The sequence below is a fragment of the Lupinus angustifolius genome, chromosome LG12, assembly GCF_001865875.1.
Source record: "Lupinus angustifolius cultivar Tanjil chromosome LG12, LupAngTanjil_v1.0, whole genome shotgun sequence".
Classification (NCBI taxonomy): Eukaryota; Viridiplantae; Streptophyta; class Magnoliopsida; order Fabales; family Fabaceae; genus Lupinus; species Lupinus angustifolius.
In genome coordinates, this window is record NC_032020.1 from 13,468,535 (window position 1) to 13,482,366 (window position 13,832).

The 13,832-nt window shown below is 32.2% G+C and overlaps 2 protein-coding genes across 2 annotated transcripts; both read right to left on the reverse strand.

Moving 5' to 3' along the window:
• Positions 1,042-4,767, reverse strand: LOC109361902 (brassinosteroid LRR receptor kinase-like). Its single transcript, XM_019607429.1, has one exon. It carries the CDS (start codon positions 4,765-4,767, stop codon positions 1,417-1,419), a length of 3,351 nt encoding a protein of 1,116 aa, XP_019462974.1. The 3' UTR covers positions 1,042-1,416.
• On the reverse strand, positions 9,328-13,283 carry LOC109362054 (UDP-galactose transporter 2-like). The gene is made up of 6 exons (XM_019607625.1): positions 13,187-13,283; positions 12,580-12,768; positions 11,521-11,705; positions 11,217-11,417; positions 10,700-10,861; positions 9,328-9,822 (listed from the first exon to the last, which is right to left on the reverse strand). The coding sequence occupies exons 2-6, from the start codon at positions 12,722-12,724 to the stop codon at positions 9,490-9,492; spliced, it is 1,026 nt and encodes a 341-aa protein (XP_019463170.1). The 5' UTR covers positions 12,725-12,768; positions 13,187-13,283; the 3' UTR covers positions 9,328-9,489.

Here is a 13,832-nt window from a genome sequence, read left to right on the forward strand (position 1 = left end):
GTAAACATAAGCTAGTGATATTTGTTACACGTTAATATTTTCCTTATTAATATTTGATTTAAAAAATGATATATATTATTTTCTTATTATGGGTAAAAGTGTGTAGATTGCTTTTATTAACTTTTATGGTATAAGATCATATATATTATTTCTTCCATGTTGATAATCATGGGAAAACAGAGGAGCACCATGTCGATCACTTCCAACAGTTTTATTAATCACCCCATTGACAATTATAACCAAAGCACTGAGTTTCTTGATTTTTTTACTTGTATCTTTTGAGTTTTGACAACTAAACCTTAAAAAATGTCTCCAGTCATTAAAGTTTGTTGTCTTGAAATTCAACAAAGCTGAATTGATGAAAAAGATACAAAATAAGTGAAGTTATTTTTTTAATTGATTAGTTTATATTAGTTTTTGGTTTTAAATCTAATCCATTTTAATCTGATTAATTAGTATTTGTATAGTATTTTTATTGAATTTATATTTGTACTTATAGTATTTTTAGTAAATGACTATTGCAGTGTTCAAAGACATCTTTTACAATTTTCTCTCAACTTGCAAAATAGGGGATTTTCAATCATTTTCTTGGCTGAGAGAGACACGTGCACACAAGTCCTAAATTCAAGTGGTTTATCTTTTCCTTTTAGTTCATTGTACAACTTTAGGAAAATGGCTTATAGTCCTTAAATTAGCAAACAGAACAAGAGTTGGAACTAATTGATGAGGGAATGAAATGTACTTCTAATTCAAGAAATTGATGTGGTTGTTTGGGAAAAAGTTCACATTCATTTTCATAGATATGTATTGTTTAAATATGTACTGAGTTACTCTTCTTATTGTCAATTATTTTGAGAAGAAACATTAATATCATATGAGAATAAGAACTCCACTTATATTTTGGTTTTCATGAGCTAAAAAATATTCTTTCAATAGTTTAGTCATGCATCTAAATTGAGCCTTCCATACCTCTATGGATGCCATGTGTGTGAGAATAAGTCAACATCATCTACCAAACCTTAACCATAGTAATTAGAACACATGCTTTGACATATAATATTGCAAATCAGACAAAAGTTTGAAAGTGGTAAATAGTTGAAAACTAATGAAACCCTTCAAGAATGAACCATAAGTTTTATTCTATGTTTATATTTTGTAAAAGAATAAAATAGAATAGGTCACCAAATTAGTGAGATACTTCAATTCTACACAAAAAAACAAATAATAGTATAAGATCCATTTCATAGTGCACCTTAATAACCATTGCAGATTCAAAAGCCTTTTTTTTAAGGGTGATCTGGATGAGGACTAAGAAGTACATTGAAAATCTAGGACACAGGTTAATATTTGGATCATCCTACATTCTTCTTCCTTTGTGCACCAAGGAATCTTCTTGAGTCTTACTGATTTTATTGCCTACTCCTTGCTCAATGCAGTGGCTTCTTTTATGCTCATGTCCACCATTTCAACAGCACCTAAACCTCCATCTCCAGTGGCAATTGTAGACTTTGGAACTTTATCTGACCCTGCTTGGATTTTCTTAAACATTGCCATGACCTGAATCATTGTCGGACGCTTCCTTGGTCGGTAATCCAAGCAAGCAAAAGCAACATGTAAGTACTGTACAAGCTCAACCTCAGGACTAGGGTCCTCCTTCCTAAGCTCAGGATCGAGCACATCAAATTTCCTCGGTTCGGCATGTTGTTTAACCCATCCCACAAGATTGTCGTCACCAAAATCACTTAAGCCTGTTGGTTTTCTCCCTGTAAGAAGCTCCAGTAAAACTACACCATAGCTATAGACATCACCTTTGGTGGAACATCTAAAGCTTTGATAGTATTCAGGAGGAACATAGCCCGGGGTTCCGGCTAGTGTACTGACACTTAAATGAGTATCCATAACATTCACAAACCTAGCCATTCCAAAATCAGCAACTCTTGCTTCCAAATTTTCACCAAGCAGTACATTGCTGGATTTCATGTCTCTATGAATGATGTGTGGAGTACAGTAGTGGTGAAGAAAAGCCAATCCACTAGCAGCACCAATCGCAATTTTCTTCCTTGCTGCCCAATCCAGCTTGATCCCGGCTTTCTTTTCATCATGCAAAATATCTAGGCTTCCATATTTCATGTATTCATAAACCAAGAGCCTTTCTTCCCCACCCTGGCAGTAGCCGAGAAGTGGAACAAGGTTCTGGTGCTTGATTCTCCCTATGGTTTCCATTTCGGCAGTGAATTCCCTATCCCCTTGTCCACTACCATGTATCAGTTTCTTGATGGCCACAACACTCCCATCCTTCAATTTAGCCTTGTAGACAACACCAAAACCACCAGAACCAACAATGCTATCGCTATGAAAGTTGTTGGTGGCTTCAAGAAGATCTGTGAAAGTAAGCTTTTGAAGGGAATTCTCAAATGTCTCAAGGTTTATGCTAAGTTCTTCACGAGCACCGGTCAGCTTCCAGCCAACATTAGCTGTCCCTGAATGAGAATGGCTGCCAAAGTAGACACCAAACATAGCTTCCAATTCCTCCCTTCTTCTTATGGTCTCAATGGCAATTATGACAAAAACAAAGATGCAGAAGGACAGAATTCCCATGACCACATTTGCTGGTCGAGTTACCTTTCCCCTATGCAACTTCTGATGCTGGATATTTTTACTATATCGTGATTCTTCCCCACACGAAGTGAGAGTAACTCCACATAGACCAGAATTATTCAAGAACCTATTAGCAGGAAAAGTTAAAAATTGCCCTGATCTAGGAACCAATCCTGATAGATTGTTGTTTGACAAATCAATTTCTGTGAGTAAGGAAAGGTCAGTCAAGGATTGTGGAATTTGTCCTTCGAGCCTATTGCTACCAAGATCGAGTATGCCAAGATTTTTCAAGTCTCCAAGCTCTTCTGGGATGTTTCCAGATATACTGTTATGGCCCAAATTCAGAATGTATAAATAGAACATGCTCCCAATCACCTTAGGAATACTACCAGACAACATATTATTTGAAAGATCCAAGAAAATCATAGAACCGTTATGGTAAAATTTAGGTGGCTGCAGCTTACCTTGATAAAATCTAGTGATAGGCCAAGAAGTCCTGATTGAAATCCTCTTCAGCTGCTCCTTCCTGATCCTGGAAAACTCGAGCAAACTTCCTGCTCCATGGAACCCCTTACTACCGTCATTCTTGATGTACACAAATGTATTCCTTCCCATAAAATTAACTGCTATCTTGCCCGATTGCTTAAACAACTCTGGAGGAATCGACCCACTAAGTAAATTAGTATTCAGATCCAACCATATCAACCTATGACAATCACCAAGCTGCGGTGGAATCCTCCCAGAGAATGAATTATTACTCAATTTCAGGATAGCAAGATTTGATAACCGGCCAATCCCCGACGGAATCTCCCCACCAAGCTTGTTATTCGACAAAGAAATCCATTTCAAGTTGGTGCAGTTGCTTAGACCAGAAGGAATCTCCCCAGTAAATTCATTAAAGTCAAGAATCAAATTTTCAAGTGTCTTAACATACATCAATTGCTCTGGAATTTCTCCACTAAGACGATTAAACCAAATGATCAAATCACGAAGATTCGAGAGAGACCCTAAACTTGAAGGGATAGTGCCCTTCAAGTAATTTAAACTCAAATCCAAAGCAACAAGTTGAGAACAATTACCAATTGAAGGTGGAATAAAACCGGTTAACAAATTATCCTCTAAGTACAATCCCTTCAAACTATTCCTAGGATCCTCACACAACCCTTTTGGTATTGACCCTTTAAACCTGTTGGAACCCAAATGCAAAAACTCCAAACTCACCATTCTTGACAAAGACTCTGGCATCGGACCAGAGAACCCGTTGAACGAAAGCGAAAGCCTTCTCAAACTCTTCATTTTCTTCAATACCTCAACCGGTAATTCACCAGAAAATTTATTGTGTGAAACATCCAATGATTCCAAAGATGAACAAGAACTAAACTCAGAAGGTATTGAACCGGATAGAGTATTCAATGAAAGATCAAGTTCCACGAGGCTTGAACATAATTGCGCTAGCCTCGCCGGAATCTCTCCCCGGAAAATATTTCCGGCGAGGTAAAGGAACTTCATAACGCCACCGACGGGGAGCAAGGGAACCGTACCGGATAACTTATTGCTGGAAGCGTTCAGGTAAATTAAATTTTTGCAACCGAAAAGTTTACCGGAGATATCGCCGGTAAACTGGTTACCGGAGATATCAAGATACTCCAGTGAAGAAGAAGCACCAAATGAAGGAACAGTTGAAGAGAAATTGTTGTGAGAAATATTAAGGTAATGCAAGTTAACGCAACCCGAAAAATCAGTTTTACCGTTAAGTTCGTTATGAGAGAGGTCAATAAAAACGAGTGAGTTGGTGCAGGTAGTAACCGTTGGGAGAGAACCTGAGAGGTTGGTTGATCGGAGAGTTATATTCTGAAGGTGCGGTAGGGTGAGGAGATGGGCGGAGACCGGCGCAAAGGTGGTGGATAAAGCGACTCCGGCGAGGTTTATGGAGGACACGTGGCGGGTTTGTGGAGTGCATGTGATTCCAGTGAAGGAACAAAGGTTTGTTGTGTTATTTGGAACCCAGTTTGGGAGAAGAAAAGGGTTTGGTAGAGAGTTTTTGAAGTTGATAAGTTGTGATAATTGCACCTCATCAGTGAATGATGATGTTGATGTTGTTATTGTTGCTGTGAGGAATATTAATAAGAAGGAGTAGAGGTAGTTGATGATGCTATGTGAGGGTTTCATTTTAATTTTTCTGAATGGGTAAAGGGATAAAAGTGTTATTGAAAGTTATATTTCTCTTTATTTTTTGAACCATTTGTCTCTCCATTAATGATGAGGATTATAACTTTAGATGAATGTTAGTTCCATGACATAGTTAAAAGTTTGACAATTTTTAATATTATTTTAAGTGAGGAAATCTAGTTACTCTAAGAAGAGTAAGTTTGATAAGTTTTCTAATAGTTTCTAATTAATGATAATTAAAATCTAGAAGGTTAAAATATTCTTTAGGTCATGTTAGAATATCTCTATTTTGTAGTATACATTTTCCTATGGAGATGACGTCATTTTTTAATACAGTAATGATACTCTTTGAGTTTTATTGAAATTATAGAAATCATTTTTTTCTTTTTAATATCTATACAAACTACTTTTTTTTATATACATACATTAACTAGTATTCATGCACAATACATAAGTGTAACATTTTTTTAAATTAAAAAAATGTAATTAGTGTAACTTTTTTTAAATAAAAAAAATGTAACGAGTGTAATAAAATTAAACAAAATATGATACATATGAAATTAAATTAAAAATGGATGTTAAGTGTAATCAAGTGATATTATATTGTAATGAACATTGTTGTTAAAAGTTAAAATTGTTTCATACCGGGTTGGTTGAACCGGTATCAATATTGGTATCATACAATAATTATACCGGTCATGTAATTATACCGGCTAAAATCGGTCATACTGGTTGGTTTTCAATTGAATTGTACCAATCATACCGGTCGAATTTTATTTAATATTAATTTTTAATAAAAATTAAAAAAGATGGTTTTTTATTGATTTTTCAATATTAATGTTAATATGTTATATATCTAATTTCGCCGGTATATGTTTTAATTAGTGAACCACCAGTTGAACCATTATACCACTATACCACTACTCTGATCAATTTGATGACTAATACAATATTAATAACACTCATAATAAACCAAAAATAACGAAGAAATATTAACTCTTATATTATTTGTAGTTATCTCTACAATATACTATATTTTATTTAAATTAATTATATTTATCACTTTTTCTTAAAGATTATAATTATATCTCCCGCATGAATTGTAAATGTAATATATGTGTATAAATTAGGGTTTGTATAGGTATAGAATAAGAAGTGGTAGTTTGTACAATTCTAATAAAACTTAGGAGTGTGGGAGTAGTTTACTTGTTTTTCATCTTTCATATTAAAAACGTAATAATCTTGCATATAATATATATGTATTATCTGTATAAAGATTTATATATTATTATTATATCAACTTTTCCATTATGGTTCAGTGTATAATTGAAGATAAAATATTTCCGTTTTTAATAGACGTGATAAAAAGTACTTTAAATTTAAACTCAACGCAAACTATATGATGTGTAAAATATTTGCAATATAATAACTTAATACATATTATAAAACTTTATTTCCAACTTCATGTTTTTAAATATGGTAATTGAGATTAACTGGTAATTTAAAAATTACCTATACACAATAAATAAATATAAATCATTGAGTGGCATATTTGTTTGTTCAACCATCCAAATTCTTATATTGAAAAGTGCAATATTTTAATTTTAAAGTATAACAATTTTTCATTAAAAAAATTATTACCATTTTTATTACAAATGTATTTTAAAATAATATTTAATAACTTTTCTTATTTTTTTAACTAGTATTTTATTGGTTAAAAAACACAAAAGAAGCAAACAAGTATTGAAATATATTAAACATGTTATTTAATTTAAAGGCAAACTACATTTGTATGGATTTTTATTATTGGTCAATTTGGATATTGTTCGGTAATATAAGTTTATAACTTGTAGTTTTCTGTTTCTAGAGTTGTTCGATAAACAAAAAATTGAAGGGAGATTGTAGCTTTAAAAAAGATTGTAGCATTTAAAATCTACTTGAAGTAACATTTAAAAAATAAAAGTAGGTTTTAATAATTGACTTACCTATTTTGCCGTTCAAAATTTTAATAAATTACATAGTTACCCCAACTAAAAAACTTATTATTTTTATAATGCATAAATTAATTTGATGTTGGATTTTTCGTGATGCGTAAATTATTCTTGACTTTGGCAAATGTATAAACTATTTCCATGTTATATTTTGTAATGATGTATAGTGTCAACAATAGAATAATATTACAAATTTATGCAACTTAATTGTACTTTTAGAAATAAAAATATTAAAAATGGCTAAAAAAAATTAAAATAGACCAAATAAATAAATAAAATATTGCATGTCCAATTACTGAAAAATATTAAAATAAAGAATCTAAAATTTTGATTTTAAATTATCTATGTACTTAATTACTCCAATTATTAATTATTTAACAAATAAATAAATATTATATATACTTTTTACTAATTTTCAAATTTCAATTAATTACAAATCTATTTTACCAAATAACTTTAGTTTGGTTCTTATACAACTATAAATTTTCAACTACCCTGAACTACAAGTTGCAAACAACTACCGCTAGCTATTTTTGTTGGCTGGACACTTACTACACCATCATTCCTAACGTGTATATTTATGAAGACTTCATATCTCATATCTTATGATGGATGAGTTATAATCACAAGTCTAGTATACACTGAACTTGATGTATTATAGTTGTCATCTATGAAGTACGGATACTGATACATGTGTCGGATACTGATACATGTGTCGGATACGATACGTATCCGATACGTCGATACGTATTTTTTCTAAAATACAGGATACGATATGTTCAAGGATACGCGTATAAAATAATAAAAACACATAAAATATGATAAAATTATAAGTGTAAATCAAAATATCTAAAGTAAAAAATATAATGGAAATTTAAAATCATGCCCTCCATAACAAATCTATCTTATCCTATTTTAATGAAAACGAATCTATCCTAAAATCATTGCCCTCCATAACAAATATATATTATCCTATTTTAATGAAAATGAATCTATCTTATCTTGTTTTATTAGAAACGAATCTATTTTATCCTGTTTTATTGGAAACAAATCTATCTTATCTTGTTTTATTGAAAATGAATCTATATATCCTATATTTTACTGAAAACGAATCCATATATCCTATATTTTATTGAAAACGAATCGGATACGTGTCTTAATATTTATTTATTTAATTTTTGGATACTCTATGGATATGTATCATTCGCGAATCTGAGCGTATCCGTGTCGGATACGTGTCGGACACCGATACGTGAGGGTGTTTGACGAATCCGTACTTCATAGCTGGTTGTCATTATTCATGATGTATAATACTTGTAGGTGGCTATGAGATGTTTTTGGATTATTTTTTATGGATTAAAATTATCTACCAATAGTAAATTTAAATTCATTAAATTATATTTTAAGTATAAAATTCATTCATATCTAAACATAACTGATAGATTTTAATACATATGTAATCCACTTTAATGGTTGAATAAATATTCAACCTATTTGATTTTATTTTGAATTAGAAATAAAATCATTTTTTTAAGAAAATCATCATTTTAAAAAGTACTATTTAATGAAGCATTTTTTGGTATAATTAATGATATTTTTCACCCTATAGGTAAGGAATTAATCTATTTTGAAATATGTGATTGTCTCTCCCAATATGTATTTTTTTAAAACCACTTTCTTAAAAAAATCAATTTAAAGTGTTTTTTTTTGCCTTATACCACAAGACCAAATCTAGTTGGTTAAAAAACATTTTTTTAAAAAGTGATTTTCAACTTAAATAAACATTTTTTTTCTTCAACATTTTACAATAATGCGATATATGATCTACTTGTAAATATTTTAACATATTATATCCAATTGAGGCAAAGCCCTAGAGTACAAAACCTGAAAAACTGCATTGGAGGTATCCACTGACATGATTCGTTAAAAGAAGGAATTTTACAAGATTTAATGTGCTACATGTAGAGTAAATTAGATTATTAAATTAGTGACAAACTTATCATATATAATAGTTGTTAATTATATAATAATTATATATATATTAATATGCAAATATTAATTAAACTTTATGTGTCTATCCCGTGTTCTATGCCATCAAACTAAAATGAATTTACTTGTATAATTTTTATTTGTTAACTAATTTAAATTTAATTTAATGCAGGAAACAAATCTAAATGTAGAGGGCACCCAAAAAGAGAGGTACTTTAGAGCACCTCATTTTCATGATGATTGATGAGGATGTTTGAATTTTGATGAGTGAAGGTGAAGGGGTACCGCCTCGAACCAGCATCAATTAGTTAAGCTGTTGCAAACCAATTGAGCTGCGAGGCTGGTAATTATTTCCATTGCCTCAAAATTTCTAATAATATACAGAGCAAGCTATGGCACGTGGAAGTGGGTCGTTAAGAAAATCAAGAAATGAACTTATCCAATTCTAATTGGGTTCAAGGCCCACATAGGTTGAAATTTTACAATAAATACAATTTGGAACAGAACACACCAATTTGAGAGGTTGAGACACATTTTTGTTGTTCTTTTTAGTTCCTCTACTTCCTTTTGTTGTGTTGTGAATAGGTGTGGCGAGGTTGCTCATATAAACAATCTGTTTGGAAGATGAAAACAGGACTACAATATAGTGAATTTGATATTACAAGTAGTAACTGTTTAACAATTACTATGGAAAATGGAACATAAATATTTTTTCCTTTAAGTGGAACCAATTCACTGATTTCTATTTCTTCTCATCCACTTCAGAGGATACTGGTACTAGTACACTATACTCTTGTGTTGGAATGGTAGGAATTGAAATGCTACTACGCTCCTTCCCTTCGGGTTTAGAAGATGCATTGCCATACCAAATCATTCCTGCTATTGCAATTATCATGCCTATAACTACTTGTAGGTTGAGACCTTCTTTTCCAAAGAAAGTGAATCCTAAGATCAGGACCAGAATAGTTTTCATATGGCCAATGACTTGGAATGACAAGGCGGAAAACCTGCCAATACATATGAACTGGCTGAGGTTTGTCCCTACCGCAATTGTGCAAGACATAATGATTAACGACTGCAAAGAGAAATAGCAGATCATTTTAATAACAATAGTATTATAGTAGTTATAATATTCAAGCATGCACAAATTTTGTGAATATAAAGAGCTCTGTGTAACAAATTTGCTGCTAATATATGCAGAATAAATGCAGAATTACAAGAACGATTGTGCACCTTTCGAAATGCCTTCTACAAACATGGTATGGATACGCACACTATAATTGTATTTTGATTAGGCATGATCCTAAAGCATTATGTGCCAAAGAAATCAATCTAGAAGGCATTACTCTCATTAGTAATGCAGACTTGCAGAGAGACAAGTATTCAGTATCTAAGTGCTGGGACTGGAAACAATTTTTCATGTCATGGTAAATATACATAAGAACTATAAGGAGTAGGAAATGTCCCAACTCCTGAGTAGTGCAAGCACATAATACAGAAAGAATAATGGGTGACTTTTCAGGACCTAATAGTACTGGAAAGCTAAAGTAGAAAAATACATATTATGCTAGGAGTAAAAAACAGAGGAAGGGAAAAGAAGAATTCTTTTGCAAGAAAGACACTTCGTTTCCTCAAAGAGACTATATAAAAGGTAATATATCTCTGATAAGCAACTCAGGCATGAAAGGAAGTTATCTGGATAAGTTACAATAGCATAAACTTTTATTACTATTTACTACCCCTTTAACCATACTCAACCAAGGGATTTTAAACTTCCCAGTTGGCAATTTATTAAGTAACCTCGTACTGAATTCTGAGTTTTGACAGTAGAATTTGGCACCCAATCACATAGTAGACGGACACATGACCCACAAGATGATTATTAAGAGGTATACACCAAAGTTTAATAAAGCATTTAATTAATTAAGGTAGGCATTAGAAACAAAACTTACTATGGATGTCACACTATAGCTGTAGGCATCAACTCGTTTTTTTGTCAACCAATAGTCCAGAAAGGGACCTAATAGGAGTACGCTTGCTGCCTGTGCTGGTGCAGTGTGTCCCAACAAGTTAAACGATCCAAGAGAATATTTCCTCTGAAGAAAATGCACATACTGCGCAAAATATAAGTGAATCACAGAGTAACCCCGAATATGAATTCTTGAATCTAGATCAAGACACCTAAATAAAATAGGGAGTGTTTAGAGCTATAATGAACTAAATCACAGAGTAACCCAGAATATGTAATTGAGAACACTAATCAAAATCCAAATTTACAAATAAAATTTGTTGCAGGCTTGGGATTTTGTCAATATTAGATATATAACAAGCTGGTTAATTTCTCATAAACATGAACGTTAACAAGTATCATGCACCCAAATGTGCACATGACTAGGAATTCCCTTTTGATCTTTTTGATAACTCCCAACTAAGATTTAGGGTTTGATACAGTGTTAGTATGTTACTTACATACTGCTGAAGTGCGGTGCTCCAAACTGCTACTACAGCAGCTATGAAACCCTTACCATTGACACTCACATCAGTGACTGTACAGACAGCAACACCAAGCAGAACCAAACAAATGCTAAGCTTAGTGTCTGTTGAATATCTCACATTGTCCAAGACTACTTCCAGAAAACAAGATACTGGAATCATACTCAGCTTAGCAATCTGAAATTCACATTTCAACAATAGAAAAAATATTATAAATACTCATCTTTGTCACAGGGGAAGTTAAATTTTAACATTGTGCCAAAATCCGAAGAGCTTTTACCTGATAGAAACCTACAGAGTTCCACATTAAACTCACATTCATTCCAACAATAGAGAAATTTGCAAATAAGACATATTTGATGAGATCGGGCAAGGGAAGATGAGAGGCCTGGATATATCCCAGTCGCTTAAGAATGAATGTCAACAAGGTTGTTGTGGTAAAATGCAGACCAGTTAAAGTTGTAGCTGCAGAATAGTAGCATTATATGATACATTGATACATAAATGCAATCAGGACTAAAGAACAGTGCAGAAGTTCAGAAACAAAGTTGTTGTTTCACGTAAGAAGTCTACGAAACTTTAAATCACATTTTTTAATCTATAGTTATCTATATTGTTGGGTTTATTCGAGTCTGAAGTCTCACATTGGATATGTGAGGAGGAGAAAAGAAAAAAATGTTATAAGTGGAAAAACTCATGAAACTATTGTCTTGAGGTATTGGTTTAAAATGCGGGTCTCATTTGTACCTCTCTAGTCTTCCCATGCCCCATGAACAATTGGACTTCCTAGTGGTTGAAGGCTCCTTCCCTGGTCACGGTCGGGTCCAACAGATACACATAAAAAATAAAAAAGTGAGTTCAACTCCTCTCCAGTACTGAAAAAACCCGTACTTAAATTTGAGTAAGGGATTTTTTTGAAGAGTTTTTATTTATTTTTTAATAGAAAATAATATATAATCATAATCGTTTTTTTTTTCCACATATGTTACTCCTATCCAATATTGGAGAGGATCTCCACACAGTGTCACCTAGTGCTTTAGGATTTGTTTGGGAGTTGGATTTTAAGGAAAATTGAAGGCTTGAGAGTCATCTCATTTCATGGCTTCCAAGTCTTATCTTTCCCTTCCCTTCCAAAATCCAACTCTCAAACTAACTCTTAGACTCTCCATCACGAAGGTATGTGAACATTAAATATGCATAACATCATCCTTGCAAGGGAATAAGTTGTTTGGATTTCAACCCATGGCCTCACATTTGCAAAATGAAGGAAATGAAAAGTTGTGTAAAAATAGTTTTGCTGATGAAAATTGAGGAAAAAAATAGGAGGATGAGAGTATACCAAAAGTAAAACCATGTGTTGCTAGGAGGGATTTATTCACGATGATTATTCCTACAGATGTGACCACATTAAACATCCATGATGCTGCATCAATGTAAGCCTTCGTAATATTATTATCATCCTTGGTTAAAGAACCAGTAGACATATTGCACTATAGAGGTTCAAGATGCAAAGGCTTTATGCCTCTATCTGCATGGAAAAATGTGATCATAAGACGCATAGAATCCAATTAAATAAGTAAATATCGCACATCCCAATAATCATAACAAATAAAAACATGCATAATACCTTAGTTAGATTAATGAGAGGGACAGAAAAATGAAACTGAATTATAGCAAATAATACCAATGTGTTGGTTTAGTGATATAAGGCTTTACTGTATTCTAAAGTAGACTAAAATGTCAAATATTCAATTTTTGATAGGACACTTTCGGGATGGGCAGTCTCGCAAATTCCTCACGGCGACACCCTTTTTATACCAGAAAAACAAATATTGATGCATAAAAAGTAACAAATATAAATTAAGCTCAAACAAATTGAATTAAAATTTGAAAACACGGATCCGTAGTGAATGAAAAAGCATGGGAAGGATTAAACGGCAGCGTACGTAGCTGAAAGAGGAGTTTGGTGAATGAGAAGAAGGTTTCAGAGGAAAGGCATTAAAGAGAGAAGAAAAAGATGAGTGATGAGAAAATGAAGATAAAGACAAAAAGCACAACTCAGTTTTTGTACGTTATTTGAATAGGCTGCGTAAGAATTCTGGTATTGAGAAATGAGTTTCAGTTTTTGGGGGGAAAGTAGTATTGAAAGAGTTTCAGTTAATGGTGGAGAGATAACATGCAAAAAGAAAATGAAACAATAACATAATAAAATATTTTTATTATTTTATATGCAATAAAATAACACATGAAAAGTAATGTATTTGTCTCTCCATTAATGGAAATGATACTTATTCAAACCTAACATCATGCACATAATATTGAAATAAAACTAGTAGTATATCTTGCATTCACACATGTCGCTCCATCTTGGCTATATATAAATAAAAATAGTAAAATATAAAGGTATATACGTAAAAACTGAGATTAAACAATTTGAATTGATAAATTGTTAAAGTATTAAATTTAAAGTAATCAGCCACATCATGTAGTTAATCCTAAAATTTGTAGAAGTACAAATATAAAAAATGAAGAATATAAATCTAAGTAAGACATATAAAAATATTATGAAAATAGTACTACATGCATGATTTT